The 22,822-nt window shown below is 51.9% G+C and overlaps 1 protein-coding gene across 3 annotated transcripts in view; it reads right to left on the minus strand.

Annotated features, from left to right (window-relative positions):
- Positions 1 to 22,822, minus strand: part of LOC133359253 (uncharacterized) — a 351,541-nt gene that overhangs the window by 36,485 nt on the left and 292,234 nt on the right. For 2 of the 3 annotated variants that reach the window (XM_061577730.1, XM_061577729.1), the window contains exons 7-17: positions 22,470 to 22,609; positions 20,641 to 20,697; positions 17,798 to 17,834; positions 16,459 to 16,575; positions 14,694 to 14,811; positions 13,495 to 13,670; positions 13,284 to 13,371; positions 4,336 to 4,523; positions 4,007 to 4,086; positions 3,153 to 3,186; positions 2,115 to 2,231 (exon numbers count right to left, since the gene is read on the minus strand). In XM_061577730.1, coding sequence (XP_061433714.1) covers positions 2,115 to 2,231; positions 3,153 to 3,186; positions 4,007 to 4,086; positions 4,336 to 4,523; positions 13,284 to 13,371; positions 13,495 to 13,670; positions 14,694 to 14,811; positions 16,459 to 16,575; positions 17,798 to 17,834; positions 20,641 to 20,697; positions 22,470 to 22,609 — 1,152 coding nt within the window. The remainder of the gene's footprint in view (positions 1 to 2,114; positions 2,232 to 3,152; positions 3,187 to 4,006; positions 4,087 to 4,335; positions 4,524 to 13,283; positions 13,372 to 13,494; positions 13,671 to 14,693; positions 14,812 to 16,458; positions 16,576 to 17,797; positions 17,835 to 20,640; positions 20,698 to 22,469; positions 22,610 to 22,822) is intronic. The other variant, XM_061577728.1, reaches the window with a different exon arrangement.

Raw genomic sequence — 22,822 nt, forward strand, 5'->3', positions numbered from 1 at the left:
AAGCATTTGAACATACATTTTAAGTGTCATTGACGAGAAAAGTGAGTTTTTTACATTTTCCAAAAACGAAGACTGGGAGTATGCATGCATTAACTCTGTTTGTCCATCCGTAACATGGAGTCATGATAACCCTCTCCCAATGTAAGTACACAATTTGCATGAAGTTGTTATAGGAAAATTTGACCAAAACTTGACGATTAAAAACAGCACTACATTTTTCGCTTTTTATCCAAGCAGATGACATCACAAGCCATGCAGGCTTCCCCCTCTGATGACATCATGATGTGTGAAGTTATCTCATATCAGTCATGCAAACATCCTGCATTGTGGCTCAGGTTATATTATTATTGCTAATTAAATACTTCCACGGACAATCCATGTTGGAAAGTCTGACAGAGACCATGCATGTTTTTTCTCCCTTGATGCATTAAATGTTGAGGATGGGGTGTGCCATCAGCCTGCCCTTGCCATAATGCGACCGTGTTGCATGCAGATGGGAAAAGTGAGTAGAACCAAGGAGCCATATACTGCTTTGATTTTAGTTTGACTGTGTTAATTGTGTAAGCTGTACTGATTCTTTACTTATGTCTATCTTAGAAAATAACAATTTAGAGTCAATGGGCTCTTACTTGGATACAAAGGTCTACAAGAGAAAGAAAAATATCCCCCATATAGCCTTAACATACTGTTGAGGCAAGTGCTTTCAGAGAGCACTTATGAAAGCGGGGATGGCATACGAGGAAGTGGATGGCCAGCACCACGCCCGGCGGCCTTTGTCTCCCCAGTGGCGATGTTTATACATCGCACCAGGTACTCATTTTAGGCTGAGTCGACCAGAGAAGGCCCAGGACCGGTCAAATAATCGTCACCGATGTTGGCCGTGAGAGGGAATCGAACTTGCGTTTACCGGATTTGTCGTGCAACACACTGCCCCACCGCTCCCCACACAAAGGTCTACATACACACACATGTTTATGCATTCTAATTTTCTTCTATAAAACACATTCCAGCTTTACAGTAAGGCATCGCCCCAGCCTCATATTCCTCCATGCCCACAGTTAAACTAGAGAGACTTGCTGAACTTCACACACTTCCATTCTATTATACTCTTTCGTATGGCAATATGTTCAGAAGCTAAATGGCAATGTCAAGGTATGCTAGCTACGAGAGGGCTTCAGGATTTAAGTTGTTTAGTTTTGTTATTCCTCCTCCGTTGACGAAGTGTAGACTAGAGAGGTTTTCCATATGGTCCATAGTTTGGGTTGCATGGCCACAGTCACATTGTCGCCGTCTTTTATTTGACATTTCTGAAGGAGATGTGTGCATCGGCCTGTTTATCTTCTGATGCGGTTGATTGTTACACCAGCATCTTTAATGAATGTTAAATCTAGGAAATGCGATGTCGGCCTTAAACATTGTGTTTATTCTGGACGTCTGCATTGTTCAACTCTGTTCATCAGCGTTTTTTTTTGTTTTGGGTGAGATTATAGGATGGTGACAGCGCAATCCCAGAAGGGGGATCAGGACTTGAGTCAGCGGTGAGGAACATTGTTGAGGTCTTGGTTGATGGGGAGGTTTTCATTGGCAAGAAAACGTTGAAACTAACCTGCAAGGATTCATATTCTTAGGTTTTTTCGGTAAAGTCACGTAGGTAAAACATCAAAATTAATGAAAATAAAATAAAATAAAACAAAAATCACGACGTTTCGGACGCCTCCGAAACGTCGTGATTTTTGTTTTATTTTATTTTATTTTCATTAATTTAGATGTTTTACCTACGTGACTTTAGCGAAAAAACCTAAGAATATGAATACTAATCTGCAGTTTGCATGCCTCTGCAGATATTTGGTGGCAGAATGTTTGACAGAACAGGGAGGCAGGGAATTGGTGGTAAGGCCATGTTTAGGCTGGAGTTTGTATTTATAATCTGAGAGAATAGTATTATCCATAGGTATCCATGACTACCTAGGTCTCCCTTGCAAGAAACACTAGTGCAGTATTAGAAACAGGGTATTGAACACGTTTCATACAATGTAGAGTACATAATGTACCATGAATAGCACCTGCAGGAACAGAATAAATAAAACGAGATATAAGTGAACAGCAAAACTCACAGAAGTCGGCGGAGACCTTGTAGGGGATGTACGCATTGCCATCGCTGTGCTTGGGCCAGTGGCTCACTTCTTGTGAAGAGGAATTGTCTTTGACTCCCCCACATTTAATGGGAGGGTCTGTCAAGCGCACACACATACACTGGGATCAGAGGCCGGTGTAAACATGTGCACATCAGATGTGTGGTGACATGCACGCCCCGGGAACATACTGTGCATGCACTAGGGGCAATCCTCTGACCGGGTTGCGTTGTGCCAGTGCCATTCTTACCATCAGGAGGTGTGAGTTTAAATTCTGGTCACGGGTAAACTCTGCCCACCATCTCTCCAGGGTTCATAAAATAATTACCACAACTTTTTTTAAAGTAATCAATAACTGTCTTATGTAGAGACTAAACTCTGAAGTGGTAATGTGGGTGTGCAGACACACTGAACTTGGCTGTGAATTCCACTGCGCAGCTTGGGTGCAGTACCATACACAGGAAATGTACCGCATGTTCCCTACAGCTGTGCATATGTAACTGTTAAGACAGTGGAAGTAGTATTTTTAGGAAAATCTGGTAAAGTCAAGTGCCATTGACTCTTTTGCACCAGAATGCTCTCATGTAAAACAAACATGCGGTAAGAGTGTTCTATCTCCCCAGTCAGCATTGCAATGTTGGGTGAACTATCAATAGTTTGAGAATGAGATATTAGAAGTACAGTGGACGCGCTTAATTTTAACTGGCTGTGATAATCTTACACAGGATGTGTTGATCATAATTTTTTATATACAATTTTAGTATTGTATGTATTATATTTGAAGGATATTAAACTCCTGGAACATGTTGACTTTCCTTTACACATTCATGTGATTACCTCACTCTCCATGAAGCCTTTATGGTCTACCGTGAAGTTGGAGCACACCACTTAAAATCAGAGGTTGATTTAAAATGCTTGAGTAATTTCCATTACTTTTGTTATTGTGTTGCATGTGATGTATTTATTCAGCACAAAATCTTCCAAGTTTGGCATAAACACACAAGAACATACAATACATACCTTTCAACTTGTCTCCAATATCTTTCAAATTGGACTGTGAATAATGAAAAAATACAATCAAACATGTCCAAATAACACAATTGGGTAATACTGTTTCACAGCACAATTTTTTTTCATTTCTCTTATTGACTCCTGGCAATGAGCCCAGTGCTTGCTCTCTCCCTTTAGTCCCATGTAGTGCTTCTCTCATTGCTTCCTCCCGGCCTATCCCGACAACTCCCTCATCTCTACCCTGCAACCTCTGCTACGCCACTCTGAGTCTTCCTCAATTTCTCTCGCCGTCAACTTTGCACACGAGGGTTGTTCTCACCTGTCCTGCTCCATCACTGCATAGGATGTGACTAGTATATCCAACATTTAGTCTCATGAGATGAATGTATGGTACTAACCTTGGCAATTGTATGTGTAGATTAATTGCATGTTTGGCTCTTGTGTGTGATCTCACTAGCAGGATGATAATAATAAACGCAGAACTTTCTAGTTTATAGCTGGGCAATGTAGAGAGTCCCCGTGCTAAGCCAATGCAATCCCACATCCCTGTGCCCTGTTGTCAGCCTCACGGCCCATGCTGGATATCCATTCTCATGTATGAGTGTGAGAAGTCTGGATTCACTGCGGAATGTTTCTGTATCCTGGTTTTCAGGTTAAGCACGTATTTTACATGTACTTCATCTAAATATGTAATTATGAAGATACATACTCCATTGATCTTAAAGTGACCTGACACTGAAAACATTCTTTAGGTGTTTACAGAGTTTTTGTTTTTATTATACATGGCAACATTGCAGGATGTAACAATTTATCAATAACATCATGCTAACAATACACGCATTAAATCACGTGTGTAAAATCACCTTATTCCAGACGCCGACCAGGCTCTCAATTGTGGACTGCTCCAGAGATGTCCCTGCATCCCTGTGCGCCGTGCTGGCACCTGAGGTCACGTGCACACAGGGGGTCACTCCTGTGCACGTGCACGGCGACGAGCTGCTCCTAACTACACATCTTACCGGCTTGCGCATTTATTAATGCCGGTCCAGCAATGTACAACTCACACTGTGTTTTGTAAGAGTGTGCACAGTGTAATATAGCTGTGAAAAACAATGGTAATTGAACCTGGCCATACCATTTCAACTCTGAATCGAGCGACTGAATGTGGACTATGTAGCCATGAATCCCTCACCCGTGGCTGGGCGAGTCCGTGCTGGGGCTGCGTTGCTGGGTCTCCATGTTGCAGGCTCGCGGTCGAACATCTTCTTGATCTTCTCCACGTCGCCCTCACTCAGGGTGTGGCCACCTCCAAAGTGATGCATGGTGCTCCTGTTCCTGGGCACCATAGTCGGGATGTGCTCGTCTTTTGAGCCGGCGGTCCTGAGGCACATGGACCGATTCTTATCAGTGCAGTTTTAATGCTGAGCGACAGTCGCACACCAATAGCTTCATGACATTCCTGTCACCACTCAGGGTGTGGCTGCCTTCAAAGTGACGCATGCTGTTTATGGTGACTGCTGTGGGGTTGACACATTTTGGCCGGACAGCGATGTTGACAGAGCACTCGACCTGTAATTGGAAGAATACGAGTTTAAGTCCCGGTGAGAAGTCGACTCAGGCCATCACTCTCTAGGGTGTTGCTAGACGGAGTCATCCTCATTGTGAAGCCAACATGAGCACGAGGAATTTAAACCGGAGACTCATGGCGGCAAACTGAGATGTACGAATGTGCATTTGAGCCTGAACACACTTTTATTTATTCTTTTGACACATATAATATCTGATTATACACAGGTAGGTCAAAAGCATTAACGTTTAAATTTGAAAGTAAAAAGCACGTGAATGCCATTATTACGTTAAGCCGCCAATGCATCACCCTCTAATCTCGGAATAATTTTTTATCCAGAGAGGCTGCAGATTCGTGATTGCTGTCCTGAAGCTGGGCGTGTCCAGGGACGCGTCAACTCAGTGATGCACAGGCCACGCCCCTCAGAACCTTAGCAGCACAGCTGCACCGCCACCCTGTGGTCATTGTGTAGAGGTGATACGCGCTGGGATTAGGGATCGTATGCACAGTGCGTGATGATTGGCTGTGTAGGTGGTGACGCGCGCTGACGGTGGAGGATCAGGGGTCAGCGCGGGGTCGTGGGTTACGGGGTACCGATTGGCTGTGGGCCGGTGACGCGCTGAGAGGGAGTGATCAGGTGGCAGCGCAGTGTGATTGGTGGAGTAATGTTAACATGCGCTGGGGAAAGCGGATCGTAGAGAGAGTGCGTCGTGATTGGTTCATTAAGGAACGACGCTCACGTCGACGCCGCATCAGCTCCGTCTCTTGTGAGCAGGGGCTATAAAAGGGGATGCACACAGGCGTAAGGGCAGTGTGTAACCAGCGAAGAATGAAGACGGGGATGAAGACCTAGAGCCCTGCGGTACCTAGCCCCGCTGTCCTAAGGGGACCGGGACTCTGTGTAGCCCAGAGGCGAGTGTAGTGTGTGTAGCCATAGGTCTACACGAGCCGAATGTATTGTGTGTAGCCAGGGCATAGGGTTTACACGAGTCGAGTGTATTGTGTAGCCAGAGGCATAGGGCTTACACGAGTCGAGTGTAGTGTGTGTAGCCAGAGGCATAGGGTCTACACGAGTCAAGTGTATCGGGTGTAGCCAGAGGCCTAGAGTTTACACGAGATTAGTGGAGTGTGTCGTCGGAAGAAGGAAGACCACACGTTGTATTGTGACACGTAAAGATTTAATAAAAGTGTGTTACCCGTCAAGAAGTTCCTGCCGTCAATTCCCATACTTCAACTGGCGTCAGAAGTGAAACGGTCCTCCAAGCATGGATACAAGGAGGAGCCGTCGGACCCACGGGATTGACCACGGGGACAACCTCGACGACGCGGGCCAGCGGGCATCAGGGGGTGAGGAAGAGGAGCTGCCCACGGGGCAGGATCCACCGACGGCGCCGGACGAGCGACGGGGGACTGACACCGTGCTTCGCGAGGCACACTCCCGTCTGGCGGAGCTGCTGCTCGCCGCCGCGTCCATCTTGGCGGAGATCAGCTCGTCGGGAGGAGCGGGGACGGCGGCCGACGTGCTACAGGGTCGCCCTGCAGCTTCCCGCCAAAACGATTTGGCGATTCCCGCCATTTCATCCGCTCCGACTTTTGGCGGGAACGGCCATCACCACGTGGCAGCGGTTCTCCATGCGCGCCCGCTGACGTCACCAACGCGCGCGGCGGACCGCCATCACACACCCGCCGATGGGGCCGCCATCTTACACACCGACGGGGGGGCAGAGAGGAAGCACGAGGAGGAGGACGACTTTATCTTTCAGCAGCGCCTTCCCACGTTGTCAGCATTCAAGGCGGAAGGCGGGGATTGGAGCCAATTTCAGCGCAGATTTTTGGCGCATCAAGAGATGTCCGCCTGGTCCGACGCTACGGCACTGCGGGCACTGCCTGCCATGCTGGACGACAACGCGCTCGCGGCCTTCACGTCCGCACGCAGGTCGGACCGCTCCACGCTCAAGGATGCGCTGGCTCTCATGGCCAAAGTCTACGGTCCTCCCTCGGCGTGCCGCCATCATTTCTACGCAAGACGGAAGGCGGACACGGAGACCGTGCTCGCCTACCGCACGGCGTTGCTCGCTCTCGCTGACGCCGCGTTCCCTCGTATGGACGAGGAGGGCCAAGATGCGATGGTTTTGGAGCAGCTGCTCAAGTTGGCGCAGGACCTGGGGGTCCCCATCAACACGGCCGACGAGACCGATATTTCTTCATTACGGGTCGCCACGAGCATGCAAGCGCACGAGGTCCTTCAACGAAAGCAGGGGGTCGTCTGCAACGCTGCCGTGGCCTCAACTCCGGGTCCAGTTGACACCGTGCCCCAAGTCGTCAGCCCACGAGAGGACGCGTTCATCGCGGGACGAGCGGGGGACTGGAGGTCGGGGGGTCGTTCGCCTCTGCGAGCGGCCCGCAAGCTGGAGCAACCGAGATCTCCGACTACTGTCATCACCTGCTATAACTGCGGCCTTCGTGGCCACGTGGCCTCCGGTTGCCGCGCCCCACGTCAGCGCGCCATGGGACCTCGGCTGGACGACGACCAAGGCCCCAAGTCATCACTGCAAACCCCGGCAAGTCGCGGCACCTCACATGCTTGGCCCGCATACTCGACACGTATGGGTCGTCGCGTTGCGACGAGGGAGAGCCGAGTAGAGTTCGGGGATTCGGTTCGGAGAGGGGGGTTCGGCCGGGACCGGGGAGACATTAAATGGTCGGAATTGGGGCACAGAATAGTGGCTGCCTCAGCGGGTTCATCCGTCGTTACCGGATCGATTGATGGGGTCGAGGTCAGGGTGTTAGTGGACACGGGGGCATCGGCGACTATTATTTCGGATCTCATTTATAATATTCTCCCGGTACAATGTCGTCCGCTTCTTCTGGTGGATGTGCCATTTTACGCCGCTAACGGGGGATCGTTGGGCATTATCGGTCAGATTAGGGCGTCCATTTGCATTGGTGATATCAAATTGTCGGGACCCGTTTTCGTTTCATCTTCCCTGGCGGTTCCTTGCCTATTGGGCACTGATTTTTTGGCGAAAATGCCCATCAAAATTCTCATTGATCAGCGTTGCATTGAACTACCATCGGGTCGCCGTATTTCATTTTTGACGAGCCCTAATGTAATTCGGACGGCGTGCGCTACCATTCAGGCGTTAGCAACACAGACTGTGCACGTGCCCCCGGGTTCACAAATGTTGATTCCCCTCCGGTTACGGAAGCCATGCGGGGAAGGATGCCTCGGAACAGGCCATGCTTTTGGGTCCTTCTAATAGGGCTGTTGGAGGTCTCGATTTATCGGTGGCTCACACTTTGGTTGGGGCAGACAGGGATCCGTTTGTCATGGTTTTAAACGCTGGGGCGCGGCCGGCCGTCATTCAGCAGGGCACCGTGCTGGCTCACGCGGCACGGGTCCATGCGGAGGAGAGGTTGGTTGCGCAGGCTGATCCGAGCCCCACGAATAGCGTACCATCGAAGGAGGACCTAGATTGGATTGATATGCTGTGCGCGGACTCTGACGATTTGTCAGCGGTACAGTTGGGTGCGTTGCGCGGGTTGCTGATTGAATTTTCGGATGTCTTCAGTAAACATAAGTATGATATCGGATGCACGGACCTGCTACGCCACCACATTGAAACGGGCGATGCGGCACCGGTCAGGCAAAATCCCTTCCGACTGAGTCCTGCTGAGAAGGAACATGTTCAGTCGGCAGTTAATGATATGCTGGAAGCCGACATTATTTCGCCTTCTTCCAGTCCTTGGGGAGCACCTATTGTGCTCGTTAAAAAGCAGGACGGGTCCCTGCGATTTTGCGTCGATTTCCGCCGCCTGAATAAGATCTCGGTGGCCGACGCGTATCCGCTCCCCAGGATGGACGAGTCTCTCGACGCATTGTCCGGTGCGCGATACTTTTCGACTCTTGATTTATTGTCCGGATTTTGGCAGTTGCCACTCGACGAGGAGTCTAAGCCTAAGACTGCATTCCGGACTCCAGGGGGCCTGTTTCAGTTTAACCGGTTACCCATGGGACTTCACTCCTCTCCTGCGACGTTTCAGCGTCTTATGGAATTGGTTTTGTCGGGCTTGCAGTGGGAGACGTGCCTCATTTACCTTGACGATGTCATTGTTTTCGGTAAAACGTTCGAAGAACACCTCCAGCGATTGAGAGGGGTGTTCTTGCGAATGCGATCGGCTAAATTAAAGTTTAAACCGGCCAAATGCCATCTTTTTCGTAAATCCGTGAGGTACTTGGGTCACATTGTCGACTCTTCGGGGATTTCTACCGATCCTGCGAAGACGGACTGTGTCAGTTCGTGGCCGACGCCCACGTCAGTGTCAGACGTGCGCAGTTTCATCGGTTTTGCTTCGTATTATCGCCGATTCGTTGAGCACTTCGCCACCATTGCAAAGCCCTTGCACGCTTTAACGGCAAAAGGAGTGAAGTTCCGGTGGGGACCGGAGGAGGAGGCTGCATTCTGCTCCCTTCGGGACGCCTTGGTAAGGGCCCCACCCTTGCGCTATCCGGACTTTGAGAGTCCCTTCTTGCTAGACACGGATGCTAGCAACACGGGCATTGGGGGAGTGCTGTCCCAAGTCGTTGGAGGGGTCGAACGGGTGGTCGCCTATGGTAGCAGGGTGTTGTCGCCGGCAGAGCAGCGCTACTGCGTCACCCGTCGTGAACTACTTGCCATTGTTTTTTTTGTACAACAATTCAGGCCATATCTCTATGGTCGTCATTTCACGGTCCGGACGGACCATGCGGCGCTCCAGTATTCATTACGGGTTGCCCAGCCCTCGGGCCAATTGTCGCGGTGGTTGGAAGTCCTCCAGGACTATCAGTTCACGACTACGTACCGTAAAGGGTTGCGACACACGAATGCCGATGCCCTGTCGCGGTTGTTGCCTTGTCACAAATGTGCGTGCTTATCGGGATCGGCGCGCTGTAAACCTCCGGTTACGGAAGGTAGGGAGGCGTTGGTTGCGACCGCGAGCACACCAATTGGGGATGGTCCCGCTACCCCAGGGGGTCAGGACTCGCTGCTCTCACTGTCGTTGATTGAGTGGGGCCGTCTCCAAATGGCGGACAGCTCCCTGCTGGCATTGCGCCGAAAGACGGAGGGTTCCGAGGGTAGCCACGACCGAACTGGCTCCTACGAGCTTAAGCAGGGCCTGTTGATGAGATGGGACAGTTTGTCCCGGCGGCATGCGATTGTGGTGCCTTCTGCTGTGAGGGGGAAGGTTGTCTTGGCCGCACACGAACGCCTCTTGCATTTGGGAGTTAACAAAACGCTTGCCCTGCTTCAGCGTGACTATTATTGGCCGGGAATGGGGGGTGACGTGGTGAATATTCTGAAGGGTTGTGTTGAGTGCGCCAGACGGAAACCACCGCCCGTGGCAGCTAATCCACCGCTGCAATCTATTCAGGTCTCGCGCACTAACGAGCTCGTTGCACTCGATATTCTGGGGCCCTTTCCGGTCACGCCTAGGGGTAATAAGTACCTGTTGGTGGGGGTCGAATATTTTACCCGGTGGCCTATGGCGTGGCCACTCGCCAACCAGTCGGCAGCGGCTGTGACGGACGCCTTTGTCCAGGGCTACGTCCTGGACAAGGGGGCTCCCGAACGCTTGCTGACTGACCAAGGGAAAAATTTTTCGAGTAAATTACTGCAAGAGGTGTGCGACCTGTTGGGTACCAAAAAGGTGCGTACCTCCCCGTACCACCCGCAGATGGACGGGATGGTGGAGAGGCTTAACAGGACATTGACCTCTATGCTGTGCCAGCAGGTGTGTGAGTCGCATGTTGATTGGGACCTGCAGGTCCCTGGGGTCCTTGCCGCGTATAGAATGGCCCCCCATGCAGCTACGGGGTTTTCCCCGTTTTATCTAATGTACGGTCGGGAAGCCGACCCGCCCATGGAAACGCAGCTGGGTCTGCCCGCACCACGAACTAATTCTAAATTGGCAGAGCATATTAAATTTAATATTCATAAACTGACAGAGGCAAGGGAGGCCGCACGGCTTAATTCGCGGGCTCGCCAAATTGCGAACGAGCGGTTGCGGGCACGGAAGGTGTCCGTGCACAATTGGGAACCAGGTGACAAGGCCTGGCTGCATTGCCCTCAGGCACCTTTGGCCACGTCGCCTAAATTGTTGAAGCCGTGGCGGGGACCCGTGGAGGTCGTGCGGGTTGCACGCCCCCAGTGCGTTCAGATAAAATGGGGGAAACGCCGTTGGTACGTCCACCCCTCCCGACTGAAACCGTTCTCGCCTCCGTATGGCCTCCCCTTGTGTCGTGAGGGCCGAGCATGTGACGTGACCGACGACCCTGAGGGGGAATTGTCCTTGCCTGCTCCTCACATGTCTCCGCCTGATCCGCTCCCAGGTGTCTCGGAACTGACTGCTGCCGACCACCGGCGGCCGGATCTTCACGGCGGGGCCGGTCCTTCCAGGCCCGATCCGTGCCGTCTAGAGCTGCCGGAGACACCGGACGGTCGCCAACGTCCCGTTCCATACGACGGACCGGCCAGACGGACTCGCGCTAGGTCGCGCTACTTTGTGTAACCTACCACGTGCGGAGTCGAGGCAGCCGGAGCGCCTCGGCACTGCGTGGGTCACAGTGACACTTGGCGCGTTCGTTTTACGGTGTTCGCTTTTATTGTGTTGTTCGTCGGGCTGTATATTGCTTCGTATTTAAGGTTGTGTTATGTTGTTGTTGTTGTGTTACGGGGCACACTGGGATGTGGAGTTCTTTATTACTGCGTTGCGTTATGTTGTGTTGTAGGTTAACAGCCGGGCCGGCTGCAAGCTATGTGGGAGGGGGTGATGTAGAGGTGATACGCGCTGGGATTAGGGATCGTATGCACAGTGCGTGATGATTGGCTGTGTAGGTGGTGACGGTGGAGGATCAAGGGTCAGCGCGGGGTCGTGGGTTACGGGGTACCGATTGGCTGTGGGCCGGTGACGCGCTGAGAGGGAGTGATCAGGTGGCAGCGCAGTGTGATTGGTGGAGTAATGTTAACATGCGCTGGGGAAAGCGGATCGTAGAGAGAGTGCGTCGTGATTGGTTCATTAAGGAACGACGCTCACGTCGACGCCGCATCAGCTCCGTCTCTCGTGAGCAGGGGCTATAAAAGGGGATGCACACAGGCGTAAGGGCAGTGTGTAACCAGCGAAGAATGAAGACGGGGATGAAGACCTAGAGCCCTGCGGTACCTAGCCCCGCTGTCCTAAGGGGACCGGGACTCTGTGTAGCCCAGAGGCGAGTGTAGTGTGTGTAGCCATAGGTCTACACGAGCCGAATGTATTGTGTGTAGCCAGGGCATAGGGTTTACACGAGTCGAGTGTATTGTGTAGCCAGAGGCATAGGGCTTACACGAGTCGAGTGTAGTGTGTGTAGCCAGAGGCAAGTCAAGTGTATCGGGTGTAGCCAGAGGCCTAGAGTTTACACGAGATTAGTGGAGTGTGTCGTCGGAAGAAGGAAGACCACACGTTGTATTGTGACACGTAAAGATTTAATAAAAGTGTGTTACCCGTCAAGAAGTTCCTGCCGTCAATTCCCATACTTCAATTGTAAAAGCCCCTACATTGCCCTTGTGACCACGTTAGATGAGGGGGGGGGGGGGACTGCAGTGATAATAGTGAGTCACCCCTCCCCTTTCAACCCTAATAAAACCCATCCCGTCCATTCTGTGTGGCTCCTCAACACTCATTCTACATAGCTCCTCAATAACGGCATTGCTCCGTAGTCGAGCATGAATCTAAACAGCATAGAGACGGTGCTGCGTAAAGGTTGCATCGTTTGACTTCACTGCTTATGCACTTTGGCAGGCCACTGTTACACCGGTTGCTTACACTAAAAACACCCAGCTTGAATTCACTGAGTTCTGAATAAAATAAACCCTGATGGTGAATGACAAAATAATTATATAGATATTGACAAGCAATTTAATAAACACTAAGTCTCTCCATTCTGGTAGTGTTAAAAAGCATTTATGAAATGTATTTTGAGTCAGGTGGGTTGCACACGTACACACACACACACACGTATGCACGTACATTCACCAATTCCCTGTCTTAATTTGAATCGGCGCTGTCTACATCACATATGACATGTTTAGCAATGATCAGGTGCGTCCAGAATATGTTGCGATCGAAACGTCGTGATTTTTTTTTTCTACCTACGTGAATTTACCGAAAGAACCAAAGAGTATGGAATCCTGCAGTCACGAAAGCTTCAAATCAAGTTTGTATATGATGGGAAGTAGATTGGAACGTGTAACAAATGAGTTGCGGGACCTTGGGTTTAAAAACCCTGCACTCGCAGGAATTGCAATGCGTGACCACAAAGTAGTAAATTACCCAACTGGAAACAGCAAAGGTGGGTGATGCATCGTTTATTTGCCAGGTCTAGAAATTCAACAGCACTTACCTGCATTTATCAATGTCAGTCATATACGTGGTGGAATCACCAAAGTAAAAAGCACAAACGTGTCATTTATGAGAAGATATTCTTATAAGATGCTAGCACTTACCAGAGAGGAGTGGCAACACAATAGCATCACACTCACAATCCCTGCACCACTTACATGCCATAGTGAGTGATGGAGCTGTAGTCGTACGGGGTTGTTAGATTGTGCTCATGCGACGTCTTTTTCTCAATTGCATCCTTCCATTCTGAAAAGGAGATATCCAGTGCACGCTTTTCAAGAACCCACGTGCATGTTTTGTGAATATACTGTAGGAAGTTACGTAAACACACAGCTTTGTCCTCTCTCTATTTCTGACTGATGCACACACCGGGCTTGACGTTTTCACTCAGCACCAAGACGTGGTCGTCACGGTCGCTGCGGCAGTGCTCGTGGTGGAAGCCGAGCGCGTGCATGAACTCGTGCAGAACGACGCCCTTGGTCACCTTGCCGGGCTCCAGGGACATCGCCTGGTCCCCGCCCTGATGGCCCAGGAACGACCAATTCCTGTATAAACAACCTCAGTGTGAGCACAGAGCCCCATTCACTCACAACTCATCACACACAGACAACCCCAGCCTGAGCACGGAGCCCCATTCACTCACCACTCATCACACAGAGACAACCCCAGCCTGAGCACAGAGCCCCATTCACTCACCACTCACCACACAGAGACAACCCCAGCCTGAGCACAGAGCCCCATTCACTCACCACTCATCACACAGAGACAACCCCAGCCTGAGCACAGAGCCCCATTCACTCACCACTCATCACACAGAGACAACCCCAGCCTGAGCACGGAGTCCCATTCACTCACCACTCATCACACAGAGACAACCCCAGTCTGAGCACAGAGCCCCATTCACTCACCACTCATTACACAGAGACAACCCCAGCCTGAGCACAGAGCCCCATTCACTCACCACTCATCACACAGAGACAACCCCAGCCTGAGCACAGAGCCCCATTCACTCACCACTCATCACACAGAGACAACCCCAGCCTGAGCACAGAGCCCCATTCACTCACCACTCATCACACAGAGACAACCTCAGCCTGAGCACAGAGCCCCATTCACTCACCACTCATCACGTACAGACAACCCAGCCTGAACACAACCAGTCCGTGTATCTGTAGTAGCCATGTCTATAGTGTCCGCGTCTCTGTAGTGGCCGTGTCACTGTAGTGTCCGTGTCTCTGTAGTGGCTGTGTCTCTGTAGTAGCCATGTTCATAGTGTCCGTGTCTCTGTAGTGGCCGTGTCTCTGTAGTAGCCATGTTCATAGTGTCCGTGTCTCTGTAGTGGCCATGCCCTGTAGTAACCATGTCTATAGTGTCCGTGTCTCTGTAGTGGCCATTCCCTGTAGTAACCATGTCCATAGTGTCTGTGTCTCTGTAGTGGCCGTGTCCCTGTAGTGGCCGTGTCTCTGTAGTAGCCATGTCTGTAGTGTCTGTGTCTCTGTCTTGGCCATGTTTCTGTAGGGTCTCTGCTGTAGCTGTGTCTCTGCCGTATCCGTGTCTCCGTGTCTCACCCCTCCCACGCGTGGATGTAGATGTAGTCGGTCTCGTCGGAGCGAGGGATGAACCGGACGCTTGTTTTCTTCTCAAACTCCAGCGCCGCCTCCTCGATCTTCTTGACATCGCCGTCATCTGCAGGTCACACGCCGGGCGTGAGCTGCGGGGCCGGCGTGAGTGAGAAGAGCGCACAGCGAGTGCCAAGTGCCAAGCGCAGCCAACGGCGTGGGGCACAGCGTGGGGTGGAGCGTGGGGCACAGTGGGTGGCACGGTGTGGGGTGGAGCGTGGGGCACAGTGGGTGACACGGCGTGGGGTGCAGCGAAGGGCACAGTGGGTGGTACGGTGTGGGGTGGAGCGAGGGGCACAGCAGGTGGCACGGTATGGAGTGGAGCGTGAGTGGCGGTAGCGCTGGGCTCCCGTGGAGAGGCCCCGGCGGCCGCTCCGCCGCCTCTCCCTGCACTTCCACTCGGCAGCAGGAGGCGTTGCTCATTCAAACCACGGCGTCGCTTTATTTGAGTTGACAGAGTAACTTCCCGTTCACCGAGAGCTGCTTCTCTTTCGTGGACACTGCTGGTCAGGTGCTGCAATCTCCTCATTGTTCTAGAGTAGCGTCATGGTTACCGCTGCCTTGGACTGGATAGCATCACGTGTGGCTTATTGACTTAACACTCATTTGCTGGTTCCCCACAACATGTATTTGACAGCAGATAAAGAACAAACATCGTTATCTGTCCATTCTAAATGGTATCCATTCCTTCTAATGTCTAATCAAGCTGTGTTGAGTGAGTGGCACTGCTTCAGATAAAGCCCGGAGCGGAGTCCCTGCGTGAGTGAAATCTTTGCCCCGCGGTCCCCCGCCTGGCGACGCGAGGAATCTCCACGATCCGCGGTGGCGACGCGAGCCTCCCTAGCGCCGCTCTGCGCTCTCCGTGTCATGTGCACCGCTTCCTCTGCTCCATTGGCCCCAATGCGGCATTCCCATCACAGTCATGCACGCTGGGTACACGCTGCACATCACTGACTCCTACACGCATGGTGCTATGCGTGTATGATGAGACACGACCAATGTATGTCAATGACTCGAGGCCTGGTTTATAGGCCACTGTGTGTGATGATGCAGTGTGTATATAGACACTTATATTTGTGTGTCCTCTTCATCTGAGAGTCGGTCTGGTTCCTGGGATATGTGGATGTATTTACAAAGAAAGCTGCAGAGAATTCCCCCAATAATCTTCAGATTCTATTTCAATCATGAGTTCTGGTTCCATATTTCTCCCTTAGGATAACCATTAGTGAAATGTCAATCAACATCCTCATTTTGCTGCAGCTATTTCAATGGAGCGTCAATCATTCAGCACTTGTGGATGTGGCTTGATTCTCACGCCGATTCAAGTAACCAGGCGACATCTTACAGAGACTAAGACATCGAGTTCGGGTTTCTTCTTCAGGGTCAAACCCTGTACCTGACTCTCCGCTCACCACCAGCTTGCTACAGCCACCTCTGCGCCCAGTCACGTGATTATCAATCCACACAGAGCACAGCTCTGAATAATTTACACCCTGATTTACATTGGGTTCTGCACTTAATTCTAGACAAGAGCCACTCTGTTGATGTGATCTGGTCACCTTCCAGTCACAGGATGAACAAGGTACAGGTGTAACAAGGCACAAGATGAACAAGGCACAGGATGGACAAGGCACAGGTGTAACAAGGTACAGGTGTAACAAGGTACAGGTGTAACAAGGAATGAGTAGGGGGAGGAGGAGGCGAGGCCACTCACAGAAGGCGAGGGACACTTTGTAGGGGACGTAGATTCGGCCGTCTCTGGCCTTGGGCCACTTCTGCACGGAGCGACGCGTGGGGTGGACGGCGATGTCTCCCCACTCCAGCGTGTAGTCTGGGTGAGACGGGACAGTGCCACTCACTCACTGGCACTCTCACACTCACTCACTGACAATCACTTTCTGCGAGACATTGTCACTCACTCACACTCTCTGTAAAACACTCAACGTGTGACACTATGATCACTATCACACTCACTGTGAAGCACTCACTCTTACGGACTTCAAAGGCACACTCACTGTGAGACATTTACTAGTTGCATGACAGTGCCTGATTGTGACACACACCAAGTGCTATGTGATAGTTGTGTGACATTACCTGAGTTTAAGTAACACGCATGCTGAGTGTGACACACGCTGAGTGTAAGTGACACACACTGAGTGTAAGTGACACACGCGCTGAGTGTAAGTGACACACACAGTGTAAGTGACACACACGCTGAGTGTAAATGACACACACTGAGTGTAAGTGACACACGCTGAGTGTAAGTGATACACGCTGAGTGTGACACACGCCGAGTGTAAGTGACACACGCTGAGTGTAAGTGATACACGCTGAGTGTGACACACGCTGAGTTTAAGTGACACACGCTGAGTGTAAGTGATACACGCTGAGTGTGACACACACTGAGTGTAAGTGACACACACCGAGTGTAAGTGACACACACTGAGTGTAAGTGACACACGCTGAGTGTAAGTGACACACGCGGAGTGTAAGTGACACACGCGCTGATTGTAAGTGACACACGCTGAGTGTACGTGACACACGCTGAGTGTAAGTGACACACACTGAGTGTAAGTGACACACGCTGAGTGTAAGTGACACACGCTGAGTGTAAGTGACACACACGCTGAGTGTAAGTGACACACGCTGAGTGTAAGTGACACACACGGTGAGTGTAAATGACACACACTGAGTGTAAGTGACACACGCTGAGTGTAAGTGATACACGCTGAGTGTAAGTGACACACGCTGAGTGTAAGTGACACACGCTGAGTGTAAGTGACACAAACGCTGAGTGTAAGTGACACACACAGAGTGTAAGTGACACACACGCTTAGTGTAAGTGACACACACGCTGAGTGTAAGTGACACACATGCTGAGTGTAAGTGACACACACGCTGAGTGTAAGTGACACACACGCTGAGTGTAAGTGACACACGCTGAGTGTAAGTGACACACACGCTGAGTGTGACACACGCTGAGTGTAAGTGACACACACACCGAGTGTAAGTGACACACGCTGAGTGTAAGTGACACCACACAGACGACTCACCTCGTTTCTCAGTCTCCACCTTCAGCTTCTTTTTCAGCTGCGCTCACAGCGAGAGACAGGGAGACAGAGTGGAGGGGTAGAGATGCACGCACGACGCCTGCTGCACTCGTCTTCACGTCACTCTCGTGATGACCATCGTCAACGTCACTGCCCGTGTCCCACTGCGTGTGCCGAGCCGTGCTCATTGACAGGGCTCCCGCATCATTCATCCTCAAGAGCTCCGTTAAAATCACCATCTGACTACCTCCATGCTTTGTGGCTATGTCCGGACGTTGTAAACCTCCATCACGATATTCTGGTGCTGTTTAATGACACGTGGCACTAACCTCTCCCCGTCGGTCGAAGAGACTCTGTGGGGCCTGAAACTCGCTACCGTGACGAGACAGCAGCACGCCCTACTCCAGCCCTTTAGCATCACAGCCAGGAAGACGACTGGGCAAGTGGAAGGAGCACGAACCCCCTTCAGGGAAACGGTGACACAACACCCCCTGACACAACACCCCCCTGGCACAACACCCCCCTGGCACAACACCCCCCTGGCACAACACCCCCCTGGCACAACACCCCCCTGGCACAACACCCCCCTGGCACAACACCCCCCTGACACAATACCCCCCTGGCACAACACCACCCTGGCACAACACCACCCTGGCACAACACCCCCCTGACACAACACCCCCCTGGCACAACACCCCCCTGGCACAACACCCCCCTGGCACGACACCCCCCTGTGACGACACCCCCCTGACACGACACCCCCTAACACGACACCCCCCTGGCACGACACCCCCCTGACACAACACCCCCCTGACACGACACCCCCTAACACGACACCCCCCTGGCACGACACCCCCTGACACGACACCCCCCTGACACGACACCCCCCTGACACGACACCCCCCTGACACGACACCCCCCTGACACGACACCCCCCTGACACGACACCCCCCTGGCACGACACCCCCTGGCACGACACCCCCTGACACGACACCCCCCTGGCACGACACCCCCCTGTCACGACACCCCCCTGGCACGACACCCCCCTGACAAAAGACACCCCCCTGGCACGACACCCCCCTGACACGACACCCCCCTGTCATGACACCCCCCTGACACAACAACCCCTGACACAACAACCCCTGACACGACACCCCCCTGGCACGACACCCCCCTGACACGACACCCCCTGACACGACACCCCCCTGGCACGACACCCCCCTGGCACGACACCCCCTGACACGACACCCCCCTGGCACGACACCCCCCTGACACGACACCCCCTGACACGACACCCCCCTGGCACGACACCCCCCTGGCACGACACCCCCCTGGCACGACACCCCCTGGCACGACACCCCCCTGACACGACACCCCCCTGGCACGACACCCCCCTGGCACGACACCCCCCTGACACGACACCCCCCCTGGCACGACACCCCCTGGCACGACACCCCCCTGACATGACACACCCCTGGCACGACACCCCCCTGGCACGACACCCCCCTGGCACGACACCCCCCTGACACAACAACCCCCTGGCACGACACCCCCTGGCACGACACCCCCTGACACGACACCCCCCTGGCACAACACCCCCCTGGCACGACACCCCCCTGACACGACACCCCCCTGGCACGACACCCCCCTGGCACGACACCCCCCTGACATGACACCCCCCTGGCACGACACCCCCCTGACACAACACCCCCCTGGCACGACACCCCCTGGCACGACACCCCCTGACACGACACCCCCCTGGCACAACACCCCTTGACACAGGCGGGCATGGAGCACTTGAGCCACAAGATTCAAGGGAGGCAGTGGGAGCTCGAAGTCACGTGGTCTCCCTTCCACCAGAGTTTACGATGAGGGGGGCGGACGAGGAGGTGGGGAGGTCGGAACGGGAAAAAGAGGGGCAGAGACCCTCGGTGGTCAAGCTGCAGCGGAATGAGGAGTGGTGGAAGGCCGCCTGCTAAGCCCACCAGCCGCGTGTGGGTCAACTCGTTCATTAGGGGGTTCACTGTCCCCCCTCCCCCCTCTCCCTGGCTTCTCCTCAGCATGCTGCTGATTCCTCCCTCTCCATGTCCCCTCCCCATGTGAATCTTCCTCTCCCCCCTAACGCGAGCTCCCCACTTGGCTGGGGCAGGGGGCCTCTTCCCCTCCCCCCTCCCCCCTCCCCCCTCCCCCTGCCGTGTGGTGCCGTGACGTCACAATGGATTACCGCCGACGTTCTGTAGCACGTTACTGGGATGTCTCGGCGTGTTGCATCGCGGTCGCGTTTTGTTGTCGTAAAGAAAATTCGTCATCTGAGAATTGTAGCTGGCAGTGTGCACATGGACGTGTGTAGGCCGTGTCGTCAATCCACTGCTCTATGAGGGCTTCCTCACGCCGTGCAGGTTGGAGGGGTCATTTCACCATACTTTACCACACTGGTCATTGTGGGTTCATGAAAGTAAGGAGAATAGACATGGGAGTATTTATAGCGCGATAATACTTCTTCACTGCCCTCTCCTCCCACAATACAGCTCCAATAATGTTTCATTATTTTATTTGTCGATGTTTAGCTCCACAACTGTGTTTGTCAATACAAGGAGCGTGGGATCCCACTGACCACGTCCGGGTGTAAAGACGCACGACTGCCGTGCAAGAAGCGCAGCGTGGACGCGTGGGGCGCGGCGTGGACGCGTGGAGCGCAGCGCTGCAGCGAGCGTGGTGTCGCGTCGCTCTACGAGCGACAGGCCGGGCAACGCGCTCGTTACGACGCCCCCCGTGCACCACGTGGCACCCCGAGCGCCGTGCGCGGTGCCGCGCTGGAGCCGAGGGAGCCCTGGGAGCCACCTCACCTCGGGGAGGATTTCCTGCAGCGCCTCTTCATCCAGCTTGGCTCCCGGCTGCAGCGTCTGGGGGCAAAGCAGCGACGAGTCATCTTCTCACTCTCACCCAGAGAAATCCGTGCATCGCATTTGCAAGTCCAGCGTGTGAACCATTACATTGTGGCAGCTCCACTCGTTTCTCACAAAAGAAAAAAAAATACATACCTGATTGTAAGTGCCACACACTGAGTGCCCTGTGATAGTTGTGCGACAATGCCTGAGTGCATTGCTTGACATTTCTCTCTGTGCTGCAAACTGGTAACCATTATTTATCAGCTATACGGGGAATAAAGACCCCCCGTATAACTTTTAACATACTGTTGGGGCAAATGCTGTTAGAGAGCAGCCATGAAGGCTGGCACAGCACACGACGGGGTGAGTAGCCAGCACCACGCCCAACCGCCTTTGTCTCCCCTATGCTGATGGCTACACACTGCATCAGGTACTCATTAAAGGCTGATTCGACAAAAGGGAGGCCCAGGACCGGTTCAGATATTTGTCACCGATGGTCGTGGAACGGGAATCAAACTTATGTCGTCAGTTTAGAAGCACAGTGCACTAACCACTACACCACTGATCACCACTACGCTAGACATAGATACCCAGGAACACCCACACACTCGCACATAAAGACACAGACACATAGATACACTTGGACACTACAAAGACACAAAGCAGTACAACAAGCAGGTTCGGGAACCTGTCTTGTTTAGCGTAATATTACAGAGTGCTAGTACGCTTGTATACAGAAGTGATGAAGCAAGTAAAACAACACTGGTTAGCCTGCACCAAACCCTAGCAGCAGCCAGCAGTGCTAAGAGAATGAAAACATGAGATGCTCAATGGAGTTCCTGAAGAAGCTCTCAGCATGTGGATTCAAATGTCGGACATCACTCTGAACACGCGGTGCAAACCAAAAACACATCACAGCCATGCAGCACAACAGCAAAAAACTAAACAGTTGTAAAACCCCCATAATTAACAATATCACATAAGATTGGCAATTCCATTTCCTGCCATCATAGTCAATGATTTGATTATCATTCATTTTCTCTGCACAAGATCTAATCTGAACTGTCATGGAATGGCTGCGTCATTAATTTGGCTCAGGAGGCATCCAGCTTGGTTTACAGTCCATGCCTAAAAGCATTCTTGAACTCCAACTATTTATCACTACTCTACAAAGCACACATTTGGACAAAGTCATGAAACTGCTGTGGAGCATCCAGTTCCTATATCGCTGCAATTTATAGACGTATATGTAAAGCCATCAGGTTGATGATCCAGCACTCACTAATTCACTTCGGTCACTTTCTCACCAGTGGTCAGTCATCTCTTTATCACTCTTCTATCAGACCTTGATTACTGTGCCCACGAACTTGGCTGATTGAGTGTCCTCAAGTTGATGAATTGGTCTATCACACATACCGCATTGAACCACCATACTGCACGTCAAACACTTCTCTCTCTCTCTGCTTCTTCCTTACTCTGCTTCACATGGGAATTCACTTCCATCGTCGAGTTCGCACAAACTCAATTCCATCATAATCCCCTCGTTGCGAACTCACTGCACAGAGACCACTTTTAAAATACAGTAACTGCATCTTACAACTTCTGGCAAAAAAAACATTCTAGCTTTAAAATTTTACCGTTCACATAACTGTTTAATAAAGCTTTGTGTTAATAAAAAAACATCTAAAAACATGGTTAATAATATACACAACATACACTGTAATGCATAAAACTAAACTGAAACAAGTCCAGCGACTTATATCTCCCACGAATATAAGAGAGCTCACCTTTTTCCGAATACCAGCCGTGATGGAGATCATGGTTAAACTCTCCACCAGTCCAGAAGTGGGATTGAGAATGTTCTCCAGAGCCACTTGGCCTTTGTATGAAGGCCTGTTTATAAGGTCCGTCAGGAGGGCAATGGCACCTACACAGATCAGAGATGATGCTGTTCAAATGCCAAATAAACACGACTTGTTTAATGCGCACACAACGTATAAAACAATGGTAGATTTTGAAATGCAAGAACTATGCAACCACATGACAAACAATGCATCGCATTGGAATAAGCCGTTTAAAAAGGTGTTGCTATTTTATTTATTGCCATTTTTAAACAGTTATTCGTAGTTTTGTTGGACAA

Source organism: Lethenteron reissneri, chromosome 64, assembly GCF_015708825.2.
Source record: "Lethenteron reissneri isolate LAM-NWPU_2019-01 chromosome 64, ASM1570882v1, whole genome shotgun sequence".
Classification (NCBI taxonomy): Eukaryota; Metazoa; Chordata; class Hyperoartia; order Petromyzontiformes; family Petromyzontidae; genus Lethenteron; species Lethenteron reissneri.